The 14,411-nt window shown below is 45.6% G+C and overlaps 1 protein-coding gene across 4 annotated transcripts in view; it reads left to right on the top strand.

Moving 5' to 3' along the window:
* Window positions 1–14,411, top strand: part of PARP14 (poly(ADP-ribose) polymerase family member 14) — a 183,568-nt gene that overhangs the window by 104,958 nt on the left and 64,199 nt on the right. For all 4 annotated transcript variants that reach the window (XR_003857327.1, XM_029605294.1, XM_029605293.1 and 1 more), the window contains 2 exons: window positions 841–903; window positions 9,650–9,826. Coding sequence is in view for 3 of the 4 variants with exons in the window: in XM_029605294.1 (XP_029461154.1) it covers window positions 841–903; window positions 9,650–9,826 (240 nt within the window). In the remaining variant the exon portion in view is untranslated. The remainder of the gene's footprint in view (window positions 1–840; window positions 904–9,649; window positions 9,827–14,411) is intronic.

Here is a 14,411-nt window from a genome sequence, read left to right as displayed (position 1 = left end):
CTATCCTAACCCACCCCCCCCCCCCCCCAATCCTTGTCTTACCTTTTGCGCCTGCTTCAAGCAGGCGCAAATTGCGAGTGCCGGCACCCTGCCAGCATGCGATCCCCCAGCATAGCGGCAAATGGCCACTGTGCCGGCCACCTCTAGCCATGCCCCAGACCACCCGCCCCCTCCCCGAAGCCCCGGGACTTACATGCGTGGCTGGGCCTTTGAAAATTGGCCTGGCGCGCATAAGCCCGGCCATGCGTGTAAAGTTTTGAAACTCTACCCCCCCCCTGTGTTGTAGCATTCCCTGACCTAACCCCACTCTGAAGGGCACTTTTGCTCTCTGCAGGTAAAAGTTCATGTGTTGTGGAACTACACACCTAACTTTACTCACATAGCCCTTTTACCCGTGTATGTAGCCATTTAGATGGAGAAATGGCTTTTGAAAATTGCTGTTCCTATGGACCTTAATGGGAGTTGGCTTTGGAATAACACTAGGAAATATTTTTGTGCAAAATGGAGAGGGAGGTGCATGGATAAGGACAGATGATTATTGGGAGGATGTGAAAATAAAGCTGGCTATCAAGTGAGGTCCACATTATTGCAGCAGGAAGGAAATTGGGCAGGTTAGATAAACCTCATGAGGCATTTTTGTTATGTTTTATATCGGTAATATAAAAAATGAAAGTGGTGATAAATTTTCCATCCCTGTACCTTTATTACATTCCAGTGAAGTGTTTCAAATACCTATAGACTTTCATTTTCAAGAACTGCACACCTGAGTCATTCCATGGGACTGACAGTAGCTATGCTTAAAAATATTGATAAAGCTAATGTATTTTTATTTTATTTAAGGTGTTTCGAAGGCAATATTAACCGCTGCCGGACAGACTGTTGTAGCCGAATGTGCTCTGCTAGGTATAGTACAATATTTACTGTAGTCTGAAAGGTTAAATTACCTTGGCCTGAATAAGGCTATGTTTGTTTGTTTATTTATTTAAGGTTTTTTTTATACCGGCATTCATGATAGCGTTCACATCATGTCGGTTTACATAAAAACAGGGGTGTGATGAATACAACCAAGAACATAAATAAACGTGAAGAAGAGATGCAGTTACAATTAAACAAGGGCTGATGAACTGGGGTGGAGGAAAAAAGAGATATAGAGGAGGTTAATTATGTACAAGAGTACATGTACGTGTACTCTTGTACATAATTAACATATTACATAATGTACATAATTAAGAGTACATGTACAAGAGTACATGGCAAAGAGTGCTGTTTAGTCACTCTTCTATGCAGTTGGGATGCATGTGAAATAAACAGTAACATTAAGTCAACATCTGATTGTAATTTTTCCAGAGGTCGTCATGATGCTTCTATGTGCCTAAACCAGGTTTTAAAGGATATCATTTGGGCAGCCCAGTAGTAAACTCTGAAGTTGGGGAGCACCATCCCACCCTACTTCTTGGGAAGTCACAGTTGACTCAGCTTAATACGTGCTCGATGATAGCGCCATACGAATTTAGAAATCCTACCATGAAGGTTATCAAAGACCCTGGCAGGCATATCACATGGAACATGTTGAAAAGGATATAAACACTTAGGAAGAACATTCATTTTTATGAGATTTATACGCCCAGCCTAAGAAATTGTAAATCCGCTCAACTTTGTAGATCGCTTTTAACTTTAGCAAATAAGCTATCATAATTCTTAGAAAAGAGACACCCAAAGTCTCTGGGAGCATACACCCCCAAGCATGAAAAACAGTCTTTCACCACTGGAGACAGGTACAGAGATATCTAGGGATGGAGTCATAAACTTTATCACTGATGGCTTCCATATACGACAATTCAGATGTGTCGGGGCTTACTTTTTCCCCGGTCTTTAAAGAATGGAGAGCATGCAGTCTGCGTAATTTAGCACAATTCTGGAATGGCAGGCAGTTTCAAATCTTTTGAGTCTTTGAGTTTGGAATTTGATCTTCCCATGTACGCACACGCAAATTATTTGCAACTGTAACAAGCGCTCTCTGAATTTATTGACTTGGCTGCTCCTCTCCCAGAACTTAATGGAATGGAAAAATACCTTTCAGACCCAGATGCTTCTGCAAAGGGTACCATGCTCATCTGTTGGGGTATTTTACAGGGCAAGATTGGGAGCGAAACGCTGCAGGTTTTAATAAGCCAGTGGAATGCTGATCTGGGAGCCTCATTTAATGCTGAAGCGTGGAAGGCAGTTTGGTTAAATGCGCATCATAGTTCCCTATACATACAAGGATCAGTCCAGAGAAGTGGTTTGTGTATCCCTACCAGCAGGTGGAGTCAGAGAACAAGTAGAACTTTGGGCACTGCTACATAACGAGAGTGCCACCTGCAGTCCCTCAGTATTTCTCTGACTCCAGCAGGTAGAGATGCACCTGCAGTCTTAGTTAGGTTTTTTGTTAGTTTAGCTAGATTTTTTGCGGTTTTTTTTCCGTCGGGTTGCTTCCTGAGGTGTTAGGCACCTTCGTGGGCCATCCCTCAGTCGAAGCTGGGCATCCGGGGGGGTTGGACTCGGGTGGTGCAGTGCAGGGCTCCTGGCTCTCACCCCCAAGGCTGCGTGGAAGCTGTTGCAGGGGGGTTGTCCTTGCGGCTGGTCAGGGAGTGTACCAGCTTCCTTTCCTTGGATATCCCTCAGCCTCCGGGGCTCCGGGTGGCTTCAGGAGGGAGGGGGTGAGTGATATTTATTTTACCTTGCTGTTGGCGCAGCTCGGCGCGAACAGCAGCACGGCAGGGCGGTAACAGGCAGGCCTGCTGTTTTTTTCTTCACTCAGCCGGCAGCGTGTGCTTTTGGCATTCCAGCCCTTCCCCTCGCTCAGCCTAGAGACTGCGCGGTGGCATAATTTGTTTTTCCTTCGCCGGTGGCGTCGATCCCGGCCTCCATTCTCCTCTCTCGGCCTTATCACTGAGTGGCTGCCCAGTGATTAATGAGGCCCTGCTCCAAATCAGCTGCCTGCCGCGCGTGTGGGGCACGCGGACAGTCATTGGAGGCCTCCCTCTGCCCGGATTGTGTCTCAGGGATGGAGGGATCGTCAGGGCAGGTGTCCTCTTCCCATGGGGGAGGTGCTTTTTGCTGCGAGTTGCTATGGGGGGATCCCCTCCTGTTTTGGGCCCCATGGGGGAGGATGTCTGAGTGCAGCTGATGCGGATGAGCTTGACCCCTCTGAGAGGAAGGGGGACCCGGATGGGGTTTCCCCTGAGTTTATCTTCCTCGGGCACCAGGCTTTCCTTGCCAGGAAGCAGGAGGTGCTTAAGAAGTCCGGCCAGCTGCTTGTTCTCATGGAACCATCTGTGAAGAGACGTCGACCCATGGAACAGCTCTCTAGCGGGATAGATGATGGTTCCCAGAGGCCAACAGGGTCTAGCCCTGGCGTCTGCCTCAGAGTCCTGATCTGGGGGACATCGATCCGGTGAACATGGATGTGGATGATCTACCGTCCGCGGAGGGCGATGATCCCCATGTGGTTCGTCTTTTTAAGCGAGATGAATTGCGGCCACTTATTCCCCAGGTATTTAAGTTAATCCAGTTCTCGATGGCATACGTGGGCCAACCACGTCTTTCCCACTGCCTAAGAAGGTCCGCAAGCTGGTGACCCACGAATGGGATTCTCCGGACTCTGGTCTGAAGGTGGGCAAAGCTGTGCCCTATTTTGGCGGATGTTTTGGAGCTGAAGATTCCGAAGGCGGACACGGCGGTATCGGCAGTGACCAAGAAGACCACTATTCCGGCGGCGGGGGCTGCTGCCTTGAAAGTCAGGCAGGACCGCAAGCTGGAGATCCAGTTGAAGCAAGTCTTTGAAGTGTCTGCTTTGAGTCTTCGGGCGGCGATTTGCGCTAGCCTTAGTCAGAGGGCGTGTCTGTGTTGGGTTCAAGGCTCTAACACCAGTTCAGCTGCCGGTGGTACTGCCGTCATGGAGGGCGCCCGTTTGGAAGCGGGCATTGCATATGTGGTAGATGCGTTTTATGACCTGGTGCGAACCTCGGCGTGAAGCATGGTTTCTGTGGTGGCGGCTCGTCGCCTGCTTTGGCTGCGCAATTGGTCAGCAGATTTGTCCTTGGAATCTCAGCTGTGTAACCTCCCGTTCAAGAATAAACTCCTGTTCAGGGGAAACTTGCTCAGTTGGTGCAACTGCTTGGAGAATCCAAGGGCAATAAGTTGCCGGAAGATAGAAGGTCTACTAGGAAGGTTTTTCCTTCTAGGACTCGTTTTCGAGATTCACACCGTTTTCGATCCGGCAGATATTACTTGTTGTCCACGCCCAAACAGGCTCCAGGTCACCAGCAGTCCTTTCAAGGTGGTCGTCGCCCCGATCGGGACTCGAGTCACCTCGGGACAGGAGGCAGTAAGACCTTCCAGTGAAGCCACGAGTCCCCATTCCGTTGTCGAAGCTGTCTGAGGCAGATTATCCAACTTTTACACGGAGTGGGCAAGGATTACCTCAGACCACTGGGGTTTGGGAGGTGATCAGAGACGGATACGCTCTGGAGTTATCCCGTCCCATGCGGGAGGTGTTTGTGGAGTCCTATGTGGTCTCGCGCATCAAGCAGAATGCAGTGCGGAGACCCTGCGGCGCCTCATTGATCTCCAGGCCATTGTCCCAGTGCCAGAGGCAGAACAGGGCCAGGGATGTTACTCGTTTTACTTTGTGGTTCCCAAGAAGGAGGGCACATTCCGTCCCATCCTCGATCTCTAGAAGGGGAACCGTTGTCTTCGAATACCTCGTTTTCACATGGAGACTCTGCGGACAGTAATGGCGGCTGTCTGAATAGGGGAGGTCCTAGCATCTCTGGATCTCACAGAAGCATATCTACGTATTCCAATCTGGCTGAGTCACCAGAGGTTTCCCCGCTTCAAGGTTTTGGGGCAACACTTCCGGTTTCGAGCCCTTCCTTTTGGGCTCGCTTCGGCTCCCTGAACATTCACCAAAGTTCTGGTGGTGGTAGTGGCCTTCCTTCGCAAGGAAGGGATTCTCGTCCATCCGTACCTGGACGACTGGCTGATTCGCGCCAAGTCATGGGAGGACTGCGAAAGATCAGTTCGCATGGTAATGTTCACCTTACGGTCTCTTGGGTGGTGCAGAAATGTCACCTGGAACACACACGGTTCGGTACCTTACATGGCTGAGTCTTTCTGGCGTCTGTTTGCGTGCCAAATTTGCAGAGCCAGATCCAGGCGTTTCTGCTCAGGAAATGTCTCACTGTATTGCATCATCTGCAAATGCTGGGCTCCATGGCTTCCACCTTGGTGTTGGTCCCGTGGGCGTTCGCTCACTTGCGGGCGTTGCAGCGTTCTTTGGATGGAGTCCGGTGTCGGAACAGTTACACCTCTGTTGGCCCTCCTTCCCGCGTCCAGACTCAGTCTGTCGTGGTGCCTTTCGCGCAACAATCTGGAAAGGGAGGTGGACTTAGACCCATCAAATTGGCTGCCTTTCCGGTTGAGGAGCAGTGTTCGCGACAAATCTGCTCAAGGGCTTTGGTCTCCAACAGAAGGCTCATGGTCAATCAATTGGCTCAAGACAGGAGCTGTCCGCCTTGCCCTGCAATCTTTCCTACCTTGGATTCAGGGCAGAATGGTTCGAGTTTTCTCTGACAATGCGACGACTGTGGCTTACATCAACAGTCAGGGTGGGACGAGAAGCCCAGCGGTAGCGCTCGAAGCGCGTCTCCTGTTTGCCTGGGCAGAATGTCATCTCGGGGGAATTGCCGCGTCTCATGTTGCCGGAGTGGAGAACGTGCAGGCAGATTTTCTCAGCAGGCGACAACTCGACCCGGGAGAGTGGGGAACTGTCTCCCGAAGCGTGGAACCTCATTTGTGCCAGGTGGGGCATCCCACAGTTGGATCTGATGACAATGCGGGAGAATACGAAGTCAGAACATTTCTTCAGCCGTCGAAGAGAACAAGACTCCGTTGGGCTCGACGCTCTGGTGTGCCCCTGGCCAACGGGGATTCTGTTGTATGCCTTTCCCCCCTGGCCTCTCATCGGCCAGATTCTCCTTCGTATAGAACTCCATCCAGGCAGGGTGGTTCTAGTGGCTCCAGAGTGGCCGCGTAGCCCATGGTTCGCGGTTCTGATTCACTTGACCCTGGAGGGTCCTTTGCAGCTGGCTCATCTCCAACGTCTACTTCGACAAGGTCCTATATTTTCAGATCGGGAGGATCGCTTCTTTCTCACAGCTTGGCTTTTGAGAGGCAACGTTTACGCTTGAGCAGTTATTCCGAGCAGGCTATTCCCACTTTCCTGCAGGTGAGACATCTGACAAATTCTATGGCCTATGTAAGAGTCTGGAAGCTTTTTGATGCGTGGTGTCACCAGCGTCTTTGTGATCCTTTAACGGTCGAGGTCCCTTTGGTTCTTGATTTTCTGCAACAGGGTTTAGTGTTCAATTCTCTTCGGGTTCAAGTTGCAGCCTTAGGTACCTTGCAGGGACAGTGTGCTGGCTGCTCGCTTGGAGCACACCCGGACATTGTTCAGTTTCTCAAAGGGGTTAAGCATTTGCGGTCTCCGGTCCATGTGGTGTGTCTGGATTGGAGTTTAAATCTCGTACTGTGCGTGCTGTGTAGTGCTCCCTTCGATCCTCTCCGCAGGGCCTCCCTGAAGGATCTGATGTTGAGGACCGTGTTTTTAGTGGGCATTTGTTCAGCGAGTTGGATATCAGAATGACAGGCCCTGTCATGTCTTGACCATTTTCTTGGGATCCACAACGATAGGGTGACTTTACTCACTGTGCCTTCCTTCGTTCCTAAGGTAGTTTCGGCCTTCCATGTCAATCAGACGGTGGACCTGCCAGGATTCCCTCAGTGGTCTTGGGGGTCGCCTCAGGACAAGGATCTTCATCTTTGGGATGTGCACCGGGTCTTATTGCATTATCTGGAGGTTACCAATGACTTCCGATGTTCTGATCATTTGTTCATTCTTTTCGGGGGTGCAAAGAAAGGGGACAAGATGTCTAAAGCGACCATTTCTCGATGGATTAAAGAGACTATTACTTCAGCATATTTGGTCCACGGCCACCAAGTGCCTTTGGGTCTCCGAGCTCATTCCACCAGGGCTCAGGCTACTTCCTGGGTGGAGTGTCAGTTGCTATCACCTCAGGAGATCTGCCAGGCGACGGTGTGGTCCTCTTTGCACACATTTACTAAGCATTACCGCTTGGACGTTAAGGCCTCTGATGAGGTGTCCTTTGGTGCAAGTGTTCTATGCGCGGGTCTTTCGGGTTCCTGCCCAGTGTAGGGTGGCTTGGGTACATCCCACTTCTCTGGACTGATCCTTGTACGTATTGGGAAAAGAACATTGGTTCTTACCTGCTAATTTTCGTTCCTATAGTACCAAGGATCAGTCCAGAGGCCCAGCCCTTACTTCAGTCACTGAAAGACTGTGTAGGCTACAATTTGCCTCGTTTTTCATAGAGCTGCTTTTTTGCAGAATATGATTGTTGGAGTAGTTTTTTACTCATGTTGTTTCCTTGGGGCGAAGTGGGGGACAGTAGTTTTTGGTCATCCGTTAGTATTGGTTGTTTGGCTTGGGTACAGGTCAATAATGAGGGACTGCAGATGGCACTCTCGTTATGTAGCAGTGCCCAAAGTTCTAATTGTTCTCTGACTCCACCTGCTGGTAGGGATACACAACCCACTTCTCTGGACTGATTCTTGGTACTATAAGAATCAATTTTCTTTTCCTTGTTTCAGCAGCTAGTTGAGTTTATGGTTCGATTGCTGCACAAAACTTATTGTACGCCGCTAAACTGTTGTCTTATTTCCAACATATAGCCCACAGTGCTGGAGGGGATGTGGTGATAAAGGCGCATACGTGCATATCTGGTGGCACTGTATAGGAGTTAGATGGGTCTGGAATAAAGTAATGGAAGAAATAGCTGATTATAATTAATCTCCCTGTTTACATAGCGCCTATTATGGGCCGTTGGGAGGGATTGCCGATACCTAGAAAGTATAGAAGTTTGATTAGCCAGTAACTGTTAGCGGCCCATTTTACCATTGCAACCTTCTGGAAAAGAAACCCATGTGTTGAACATTGGCGTAAGCAAGTAGAAAATATTGCGGATACTGAGTGCATACAATATGTTCTGAGGCATGAGAAATTTAAATATAATGATGTTTGAGCGCCTTTTCAAAAGTACCTTGCAGAACACAAAAATTGTTTACAATTTCTGCCCTCACTGCTCGCTTCTGTGGCAGGGTTGGATTGCCTGCTTTATAGATGTGTTTTCTCTACTGTCTGTTATGGATGTATTTGCTAAACTGAAGTGCAATTTTCAAAGATATGTTTTCTGTTAGCTTGTAATTAATCTGCTATGACTATGCAAAAAAAAAAAATGTATAAAGTTATAAAAAAAAAAAAAAAATTATCTTGGCCTAGGCCAGCCCTGTGGCCTGGCTGCAATGCTGGAAAAGTGTTTGAGGTTCTGAGCGATAAGCTGCATGTGAATTATCTAATATGGTGTGTTTTTGGGTCCTAGAGAAAGGGAAGTAATGTTGCAGGAGAGATTCCCACTGTTAAAGAATCTGATCCCTGCCTTTAGAGCACCAGTACAGGGGTGAGCCACATTATCAGAGTTTGGCACTGCTGGGATGAACCTTACTGTTAGAGTATACTACTGCAAGGATAAGAGCACTGCAGGGGTGACCTCTGCTCTCTGAGAGCAGGGTGCAGTCTCAGTGGCAACTTCCCTTTCAGCTCTGGACTAGAAAGTAGGACCAAGCTCATCCAGGCAGTTAGCCAGATGAAGCTGAGCTGGCAGGGAAGGGGGAATTTATTCCTCTGCAGACCAATCCCCTTTACAAGTGATATAGCCAATGACTGCATGTGTTTCCACGCCAAAGATGGCTGCACTTGCTGCCTGGCATTTGTTTACATGAAAAAGTATATAAAATACCAATGTTCTTTTTTTTTAATGTTAGTTACTACAAACCAGCATGAGTGGTTAAATGCATTGAAATGTCAATGTACTGCTATAGTAAGTAGTAAAAGGTGCAAGTCAGACTATTTAAGTTTTAGTTTTTGTAAAGGAATTCTGATTAAGAATATATATATTTTTTTCTTGGACCTTGTATCGATGGGCAGTTTTTTTTTTAGAACAGGGGTGCTCGCAGATTACGTGCATACGTTCCCTTTGAGAATTATCTTGGGGGAAAAAGCACTTCCAGAGATTTGCACCTGCTTTTCCTGTAGATACCTTTTCCCATCCAAACCATGTGCATAGTTTTTGAAAATGCACTTCCATTCGGTGCAGGGAACAGTGTGCGTATTTTTACTTGCAGGGCAGATAAGCAATTTACAGCCAACCAGTTTACACAGGTAAATAGCTGTTTACTTTTATAAATGGCTTTGAATATTATCCTCGGATGTTTCAGCTCTTACTTGCTGTATTGATGTAATAAGCGATTGCCTCAGTTCATCAAGCTTCAGCTACTCCATGGTATAGGATAAATCTCCTGAAGATGAAAGGCCAGTGATTTGCTCCCATATTTGGGGGGAAAAATAACATAGAGATTGGATCAACTCTCTGGAAATGTGTTTAATAAAACAGATTTTATTTGCCAAGTTACTATTTTATGGCCCCAGTTGTGTATGGGGTTTCCTAATCTCCTGGTATTTGTTTTTTAGCCCTGCAGGCCCAGGGTGAATATATAGTAACACAGCAAGGGAACCTGATGTGCAAGAAAATAATTCATATTAAAGGAAAAAAGGATCCAGCCGCTATTAAAGTATGTGTGCAGGATGTGCTGCAGGAGTGTGAACAGCTCGCCTGCTCCTCTGTGGCCTTCCCAGCTCTTGGAACAGGTTTGCCATTTCTTTTTCTTTTTCTTTTTTTTTAACCTTAATTGTTTTGTGATATTTTTTAAAAATAAAACATTGTTTACATAATATCAAATCAAATAGCATTAATGCAGTGGTCCCCAACCCTGTCCTGGGGGCCCACCAGCCAGTCGGGTTTTCAGGATATACACAATGAATATGCATGAGAGAAAATTTGCATGCACTGCCTCCATAGCATGCAAATTCTCTCTCATGCATATTCATTGTGGATATCCTGAAAAACCGACTGGCTGGTATGCCCCAGGACAGGGTTGGGGACCACTGCATTAATACATCATAAATCCTTTTAACTTACTGCCCCTCCTCTGGTAGTTAGTCAGCTAAGGCTAAATATATTCAAACCCAATTAAAAAATCAGTAACACAGAAACAAAACAGCTGTTTTGTTATCAGCCTTTCCCATTATTTTGCCTTCATTCTCCTTTAATTTTTTTCCCTTTGGGCTGTGGCTCATTTCCTTTACTCATTCGATGTGACTTAGCCCAATTGTAGCAAAATTGTAGCATGAGTTTTTGTTTACTCGTGCAGTAAAAGCCTGCAGTACCGCAGGATGCAGTAAGCTAATAGTATGCAAATAACCCGTGAATAAAAAAAAAAAATGCACACTAAATGTAAAAAGCATGCCTTTTTTTTATTACTCATGGGCTATTTGTGTGCCATTGAACTGAAAATCTATGCTAAAAAGATGCACCCACTCACTTTCCTCACTGAAACAAGCAAGCACCGATCTATCCCCAGTCGCCTGCCAGATTTCACTTGACAGCTTCATTCACTTCACTGTGGCCAAGGCAGGAGACTCCAGCTGGATAGGGATGGAGACCTCATTTGCTGCTGCTCTGATCCCCCCCCCAGGTAGACCGCTGCCTTCACCGGTATGTAGAAATATCTGTGTAACTCCAAATATTTGAGTGGATAACCTCCAAATGTATCTCGAGTGCAAGCTTCAGCTATAGAAAGATCTCTGATATAGATAACCTTACAGTAAATTATTAGATTTAGCCAATAACCTGATATACAAATTCATTAGCTTTAGGGTGCAGATATAGACACTTTTTGTGAAGTGGTCAATTAGCAGCATAGGTAAAACAAGAGTAATAAGGTTCAATTCTTTCTTTCTTTCTTTCTTTGCTTTGTTAAAGTTTTAGTTTACAGCGCAAGCACTGTCATGATAATCAGAATTTATAAGCATTGCCAAAATAGAGTAACCCAGCTGTAAGGTAACTTCATTTAGGCATTTTAAATACCGTTGTCCCAAAATAAGATCACAACGGTTTACAAAATCATCGTTCATATTGGGGCAGATTTTCAAAGGGGTATGCGCATAAGATACGTGCGTACCCCCCGAAAACCTGCCCCTAGCTCCCCCTGCACGCGCCGAGCCAAAGTTGCATAGACTGCCGGCGCGCGCAAGTCCCGGGGCTTTGCTTGGGGGGGGGCGTGTCGAGGGCGTGGTGCCGGCTCAGGGGCATTCCAGGGGCATGGCCGAGGCCTCCGAAACTGCTCCCGGGCTGGGGAATGGCGTGCTGGCAGCCGACCAGCGCATGCGAGTTACACCTGTGCCAGCATTCTTAATCTAGGTCAAAACCACAGCAGATATATTCTTGGGTCAATATGACAGTAGATTTATAGACTTCATATTCGTACATTTTCAAAGTCGGCATTACAGCGAACGCAGATTCTAATTCAACTACCTATATGCTTTAGATCAATCATTACTTATTGCTCACTTCACTACCATTGTCTGTTGTATTGACGTTGAGATTTTCAGTATATTGGTATTTTATGTTAAATCGTAAGCTTTTCTAAAGAGCCATGTTTTCAGTTCACGTTTGAAATTCTTTCTTTTTCTGTTATCTGGGGTAAATGACTATGGAAGGGAGTTCCATAACTTGGGGCCTGCTGTGGAAAACATTCGGTCTCTTATTTGTGCTAGATGTGTGCTCCGAGGAGAAGGCACCGTTAGAAGTCCTTTGTTTTGTGATCTTAGGGTTCTCTGTGGTGTGTAGTATTGAAGTGTCACTCCTAAAAAGCGTGGGTCAGAATTGTTGATGATATTGAAAATTAGGGTTAATACTTTATAGTGAATTCTGGATTGTATAGGAAGCCAGTGCAGAGCCATCAGCGAGGGTGTGATGGGGTTAAATTTCCTTGCTCCTAGTAATAGTCTAGCAGAGGCATTTTGGCGTAACACTAGTGGTTTTAGTAAGCTTGAAGTTGGCCTAGTAATAGGGAGTTGCAGTAGTCTAAGTCTGAAAATATTAGTGTTTGTAAGACAGTGTGGAAATTCTGTATTTTTGTTAGAAGTTTCAGCTGGTGTAAAATTCTCAGCTTGATGTATCTTTTTTTTTTTTAATTAATTTGCTTATATGCTTTTTCATGGTGAAGTTCTCATCGATTTGCATTCTAGGTCTCGTACTTGATCTGAGGGAGTAATACTAATAATTCTTAGTCTACTCTTGGTAGACTTGGTGGTTTGATAATCGTTGTATCTCTCCTTGTCCACACAATTTCAGGTTTTTTTGTGTTTAGAGTTCATTTCGCTTGAGTTTTTGTTATATTCCCATCATGTATGTTGACAGGGATGACGCAGTTTTTTCAAATGTTTTGTTGAAAGGGATGTAGAATTGAATGTCATCTGTATATAGGAAGAAGTTGATTCCTAGATTTACCAGCAGTGCGCATATAGACAGAAAATAAATGTTGAATAGGGTGGCTGAGAGAGCTGAACTTTGGGGGACACCTGTATCAATTGGGAAGGTGTCAGATATTTGTCAAGATTGGCTTGAAATGTCCTATCTTCTAGGAAGGAGGAGAACCATTTGTTGACATTTCAGTCTATTCCAATTTCTCTCAGTTGGTGGCATAGCAGGGAGTGGTCAACTGTGTTGAATGCTGCTGTAAGATCTATTAGAACCAGGATATTTGATTCATTGTTGTCAAACCCCTGGAGAACAGGGTCGGCTAAGGAAATGAGTAGAGTTTCTATTGAGTGGTTTTTCCTGAAACTGAATTGGTTCGGGTATGGTATATTATTGTCTTCTAAGTGATTCTCTAATTGTGTGAAGGTTGAATATCTGTCTGTAATTGTCCCGGTTGTCTATTCTGCCAGTTTTATTTTTTAATTTCAGTTTGTTTTGCTTTATTGGAGTGGTTTATTATGGTTATGAATATCTGAGTTATTTATTATGCTGTTTACTGTTTTCAGGGTACTTGCAGGGATAGGGTTCAATGGGTGGGTGGCAGGCTTCATTTTAGTGGTGATTTGGTTTATTTCAAATTTCGATACTGGGTCAAATGTGTTCCATTTCACTTGACTGGGTTTTTCTTCAGGCTGCTTTGATGAACTGGTGGAGAATTGTGTTTTTAGATTGTTAATTTTGTTTAGCAGAGATTTGGCATATTAATTGTATGAGTTCTTTTAAAACTCATAGTTATTAGAGATGGAGGAGGATGGGTCTTTGATTAGGTTTTTAACTGTTGATACAAATGTTCAGATACTTGAAAGGTTTTAATGATCCAAAGATAACGACAAAACTTTTCCGTTGGAAAAAAATCAGCAGAACCAAGGGTCACGATTTAAAACTCCAGGGAGGAAGACTCAGAACCAATGTCAGGAAGTATTTCTTCACGGAGAGGGTGGTGGATGCCTGGAATGCCCTTCCGGAGGAAGTGGAGAAGACCAGAACTGTGAAGGACTTCAAAGGGGCATGGGATAAACACTGTGAATCCATAAAGTCTAGAGGATGTGAATGAAGAGTGGGTGGCTCGCAGGAATGACGGCTACCTCCTGGAGATAATACCCTTATTCAATAAACATACATATGGTAAACGCGACTACAACATTGCTCTAAGCTTCAACGGCAAGAGGAAATGTGGAAAAAAGGATTTGCATTCACAAAAAAGTGGGGAGTAGCTTGCTTGTTATGGCGGTTACTACCGCAAACCAAATAAGCCTGATACTTCACTTTCAATGCATATCCAGCATAGCTCTCTGCTTCAACGGCAGGGGAGAAAGTCTGATACTTCACTTTCAATGCATATCCAGCATAGCTCTCTGCTTCAACGGCAGGGGAGAAAGTCTGATACTTTACGCATATCCTGCATAGCTCTCTGCTTCAACGGCAGGGGAGAAAAACTGATACTTCACTTTTAATGCATATCCAGCATAGCTCTTTGCTTCAACGGTGGGGGGAATGAAGAAAAGTGGATCTATATACAGACAACAACCAACAAGGACTGAATTACATAGTCTGAGTAAATAAGCATGGGTGTAGCTTTCTTACTGTGGTGGTTACTACCCCTAACTAATTAAGCTAGATATTTCACTTAGATGCAGTTCCAACACTGCTCTCTACATTAATGGCGGGGGTGGAAGGGAAATAGAACCAAAAGGTTAATAAGGGCCAAGAATAACAGATAAGTATGAGAAAAAAAGAAAAGTGTGAAAGCTTGCTGGGCAGACTGGATGGGCCGTTTGGTCGTCTTCTGCCGTCATTTCTATGTTTCTATGAATTTGTTTTGTGTAGTATTCTTTTTTTGCTTTATTGATT

The sequence above is a fragment of the Rhinatrema bivittatum genome, chromosome 6 (genome assembly GCF_901001135.1).
Source record: "Rhinatrema bivittatum chromosome 6, aRhiBiv1.1, whole genome shotgun sequence".
Lineage (NCBI taxonomy): Eukaryota > Metazoa > Chordata > Amphibia > Gymnophiona > Rhinatrematidae > Rhinatrema > Rhinatrema bivittatum.
The sequence above is the reverse complement of the archived record's forward strand: the minus strand, read 5'-3'. Positions and strand labels throughout refer to the sequence as shown.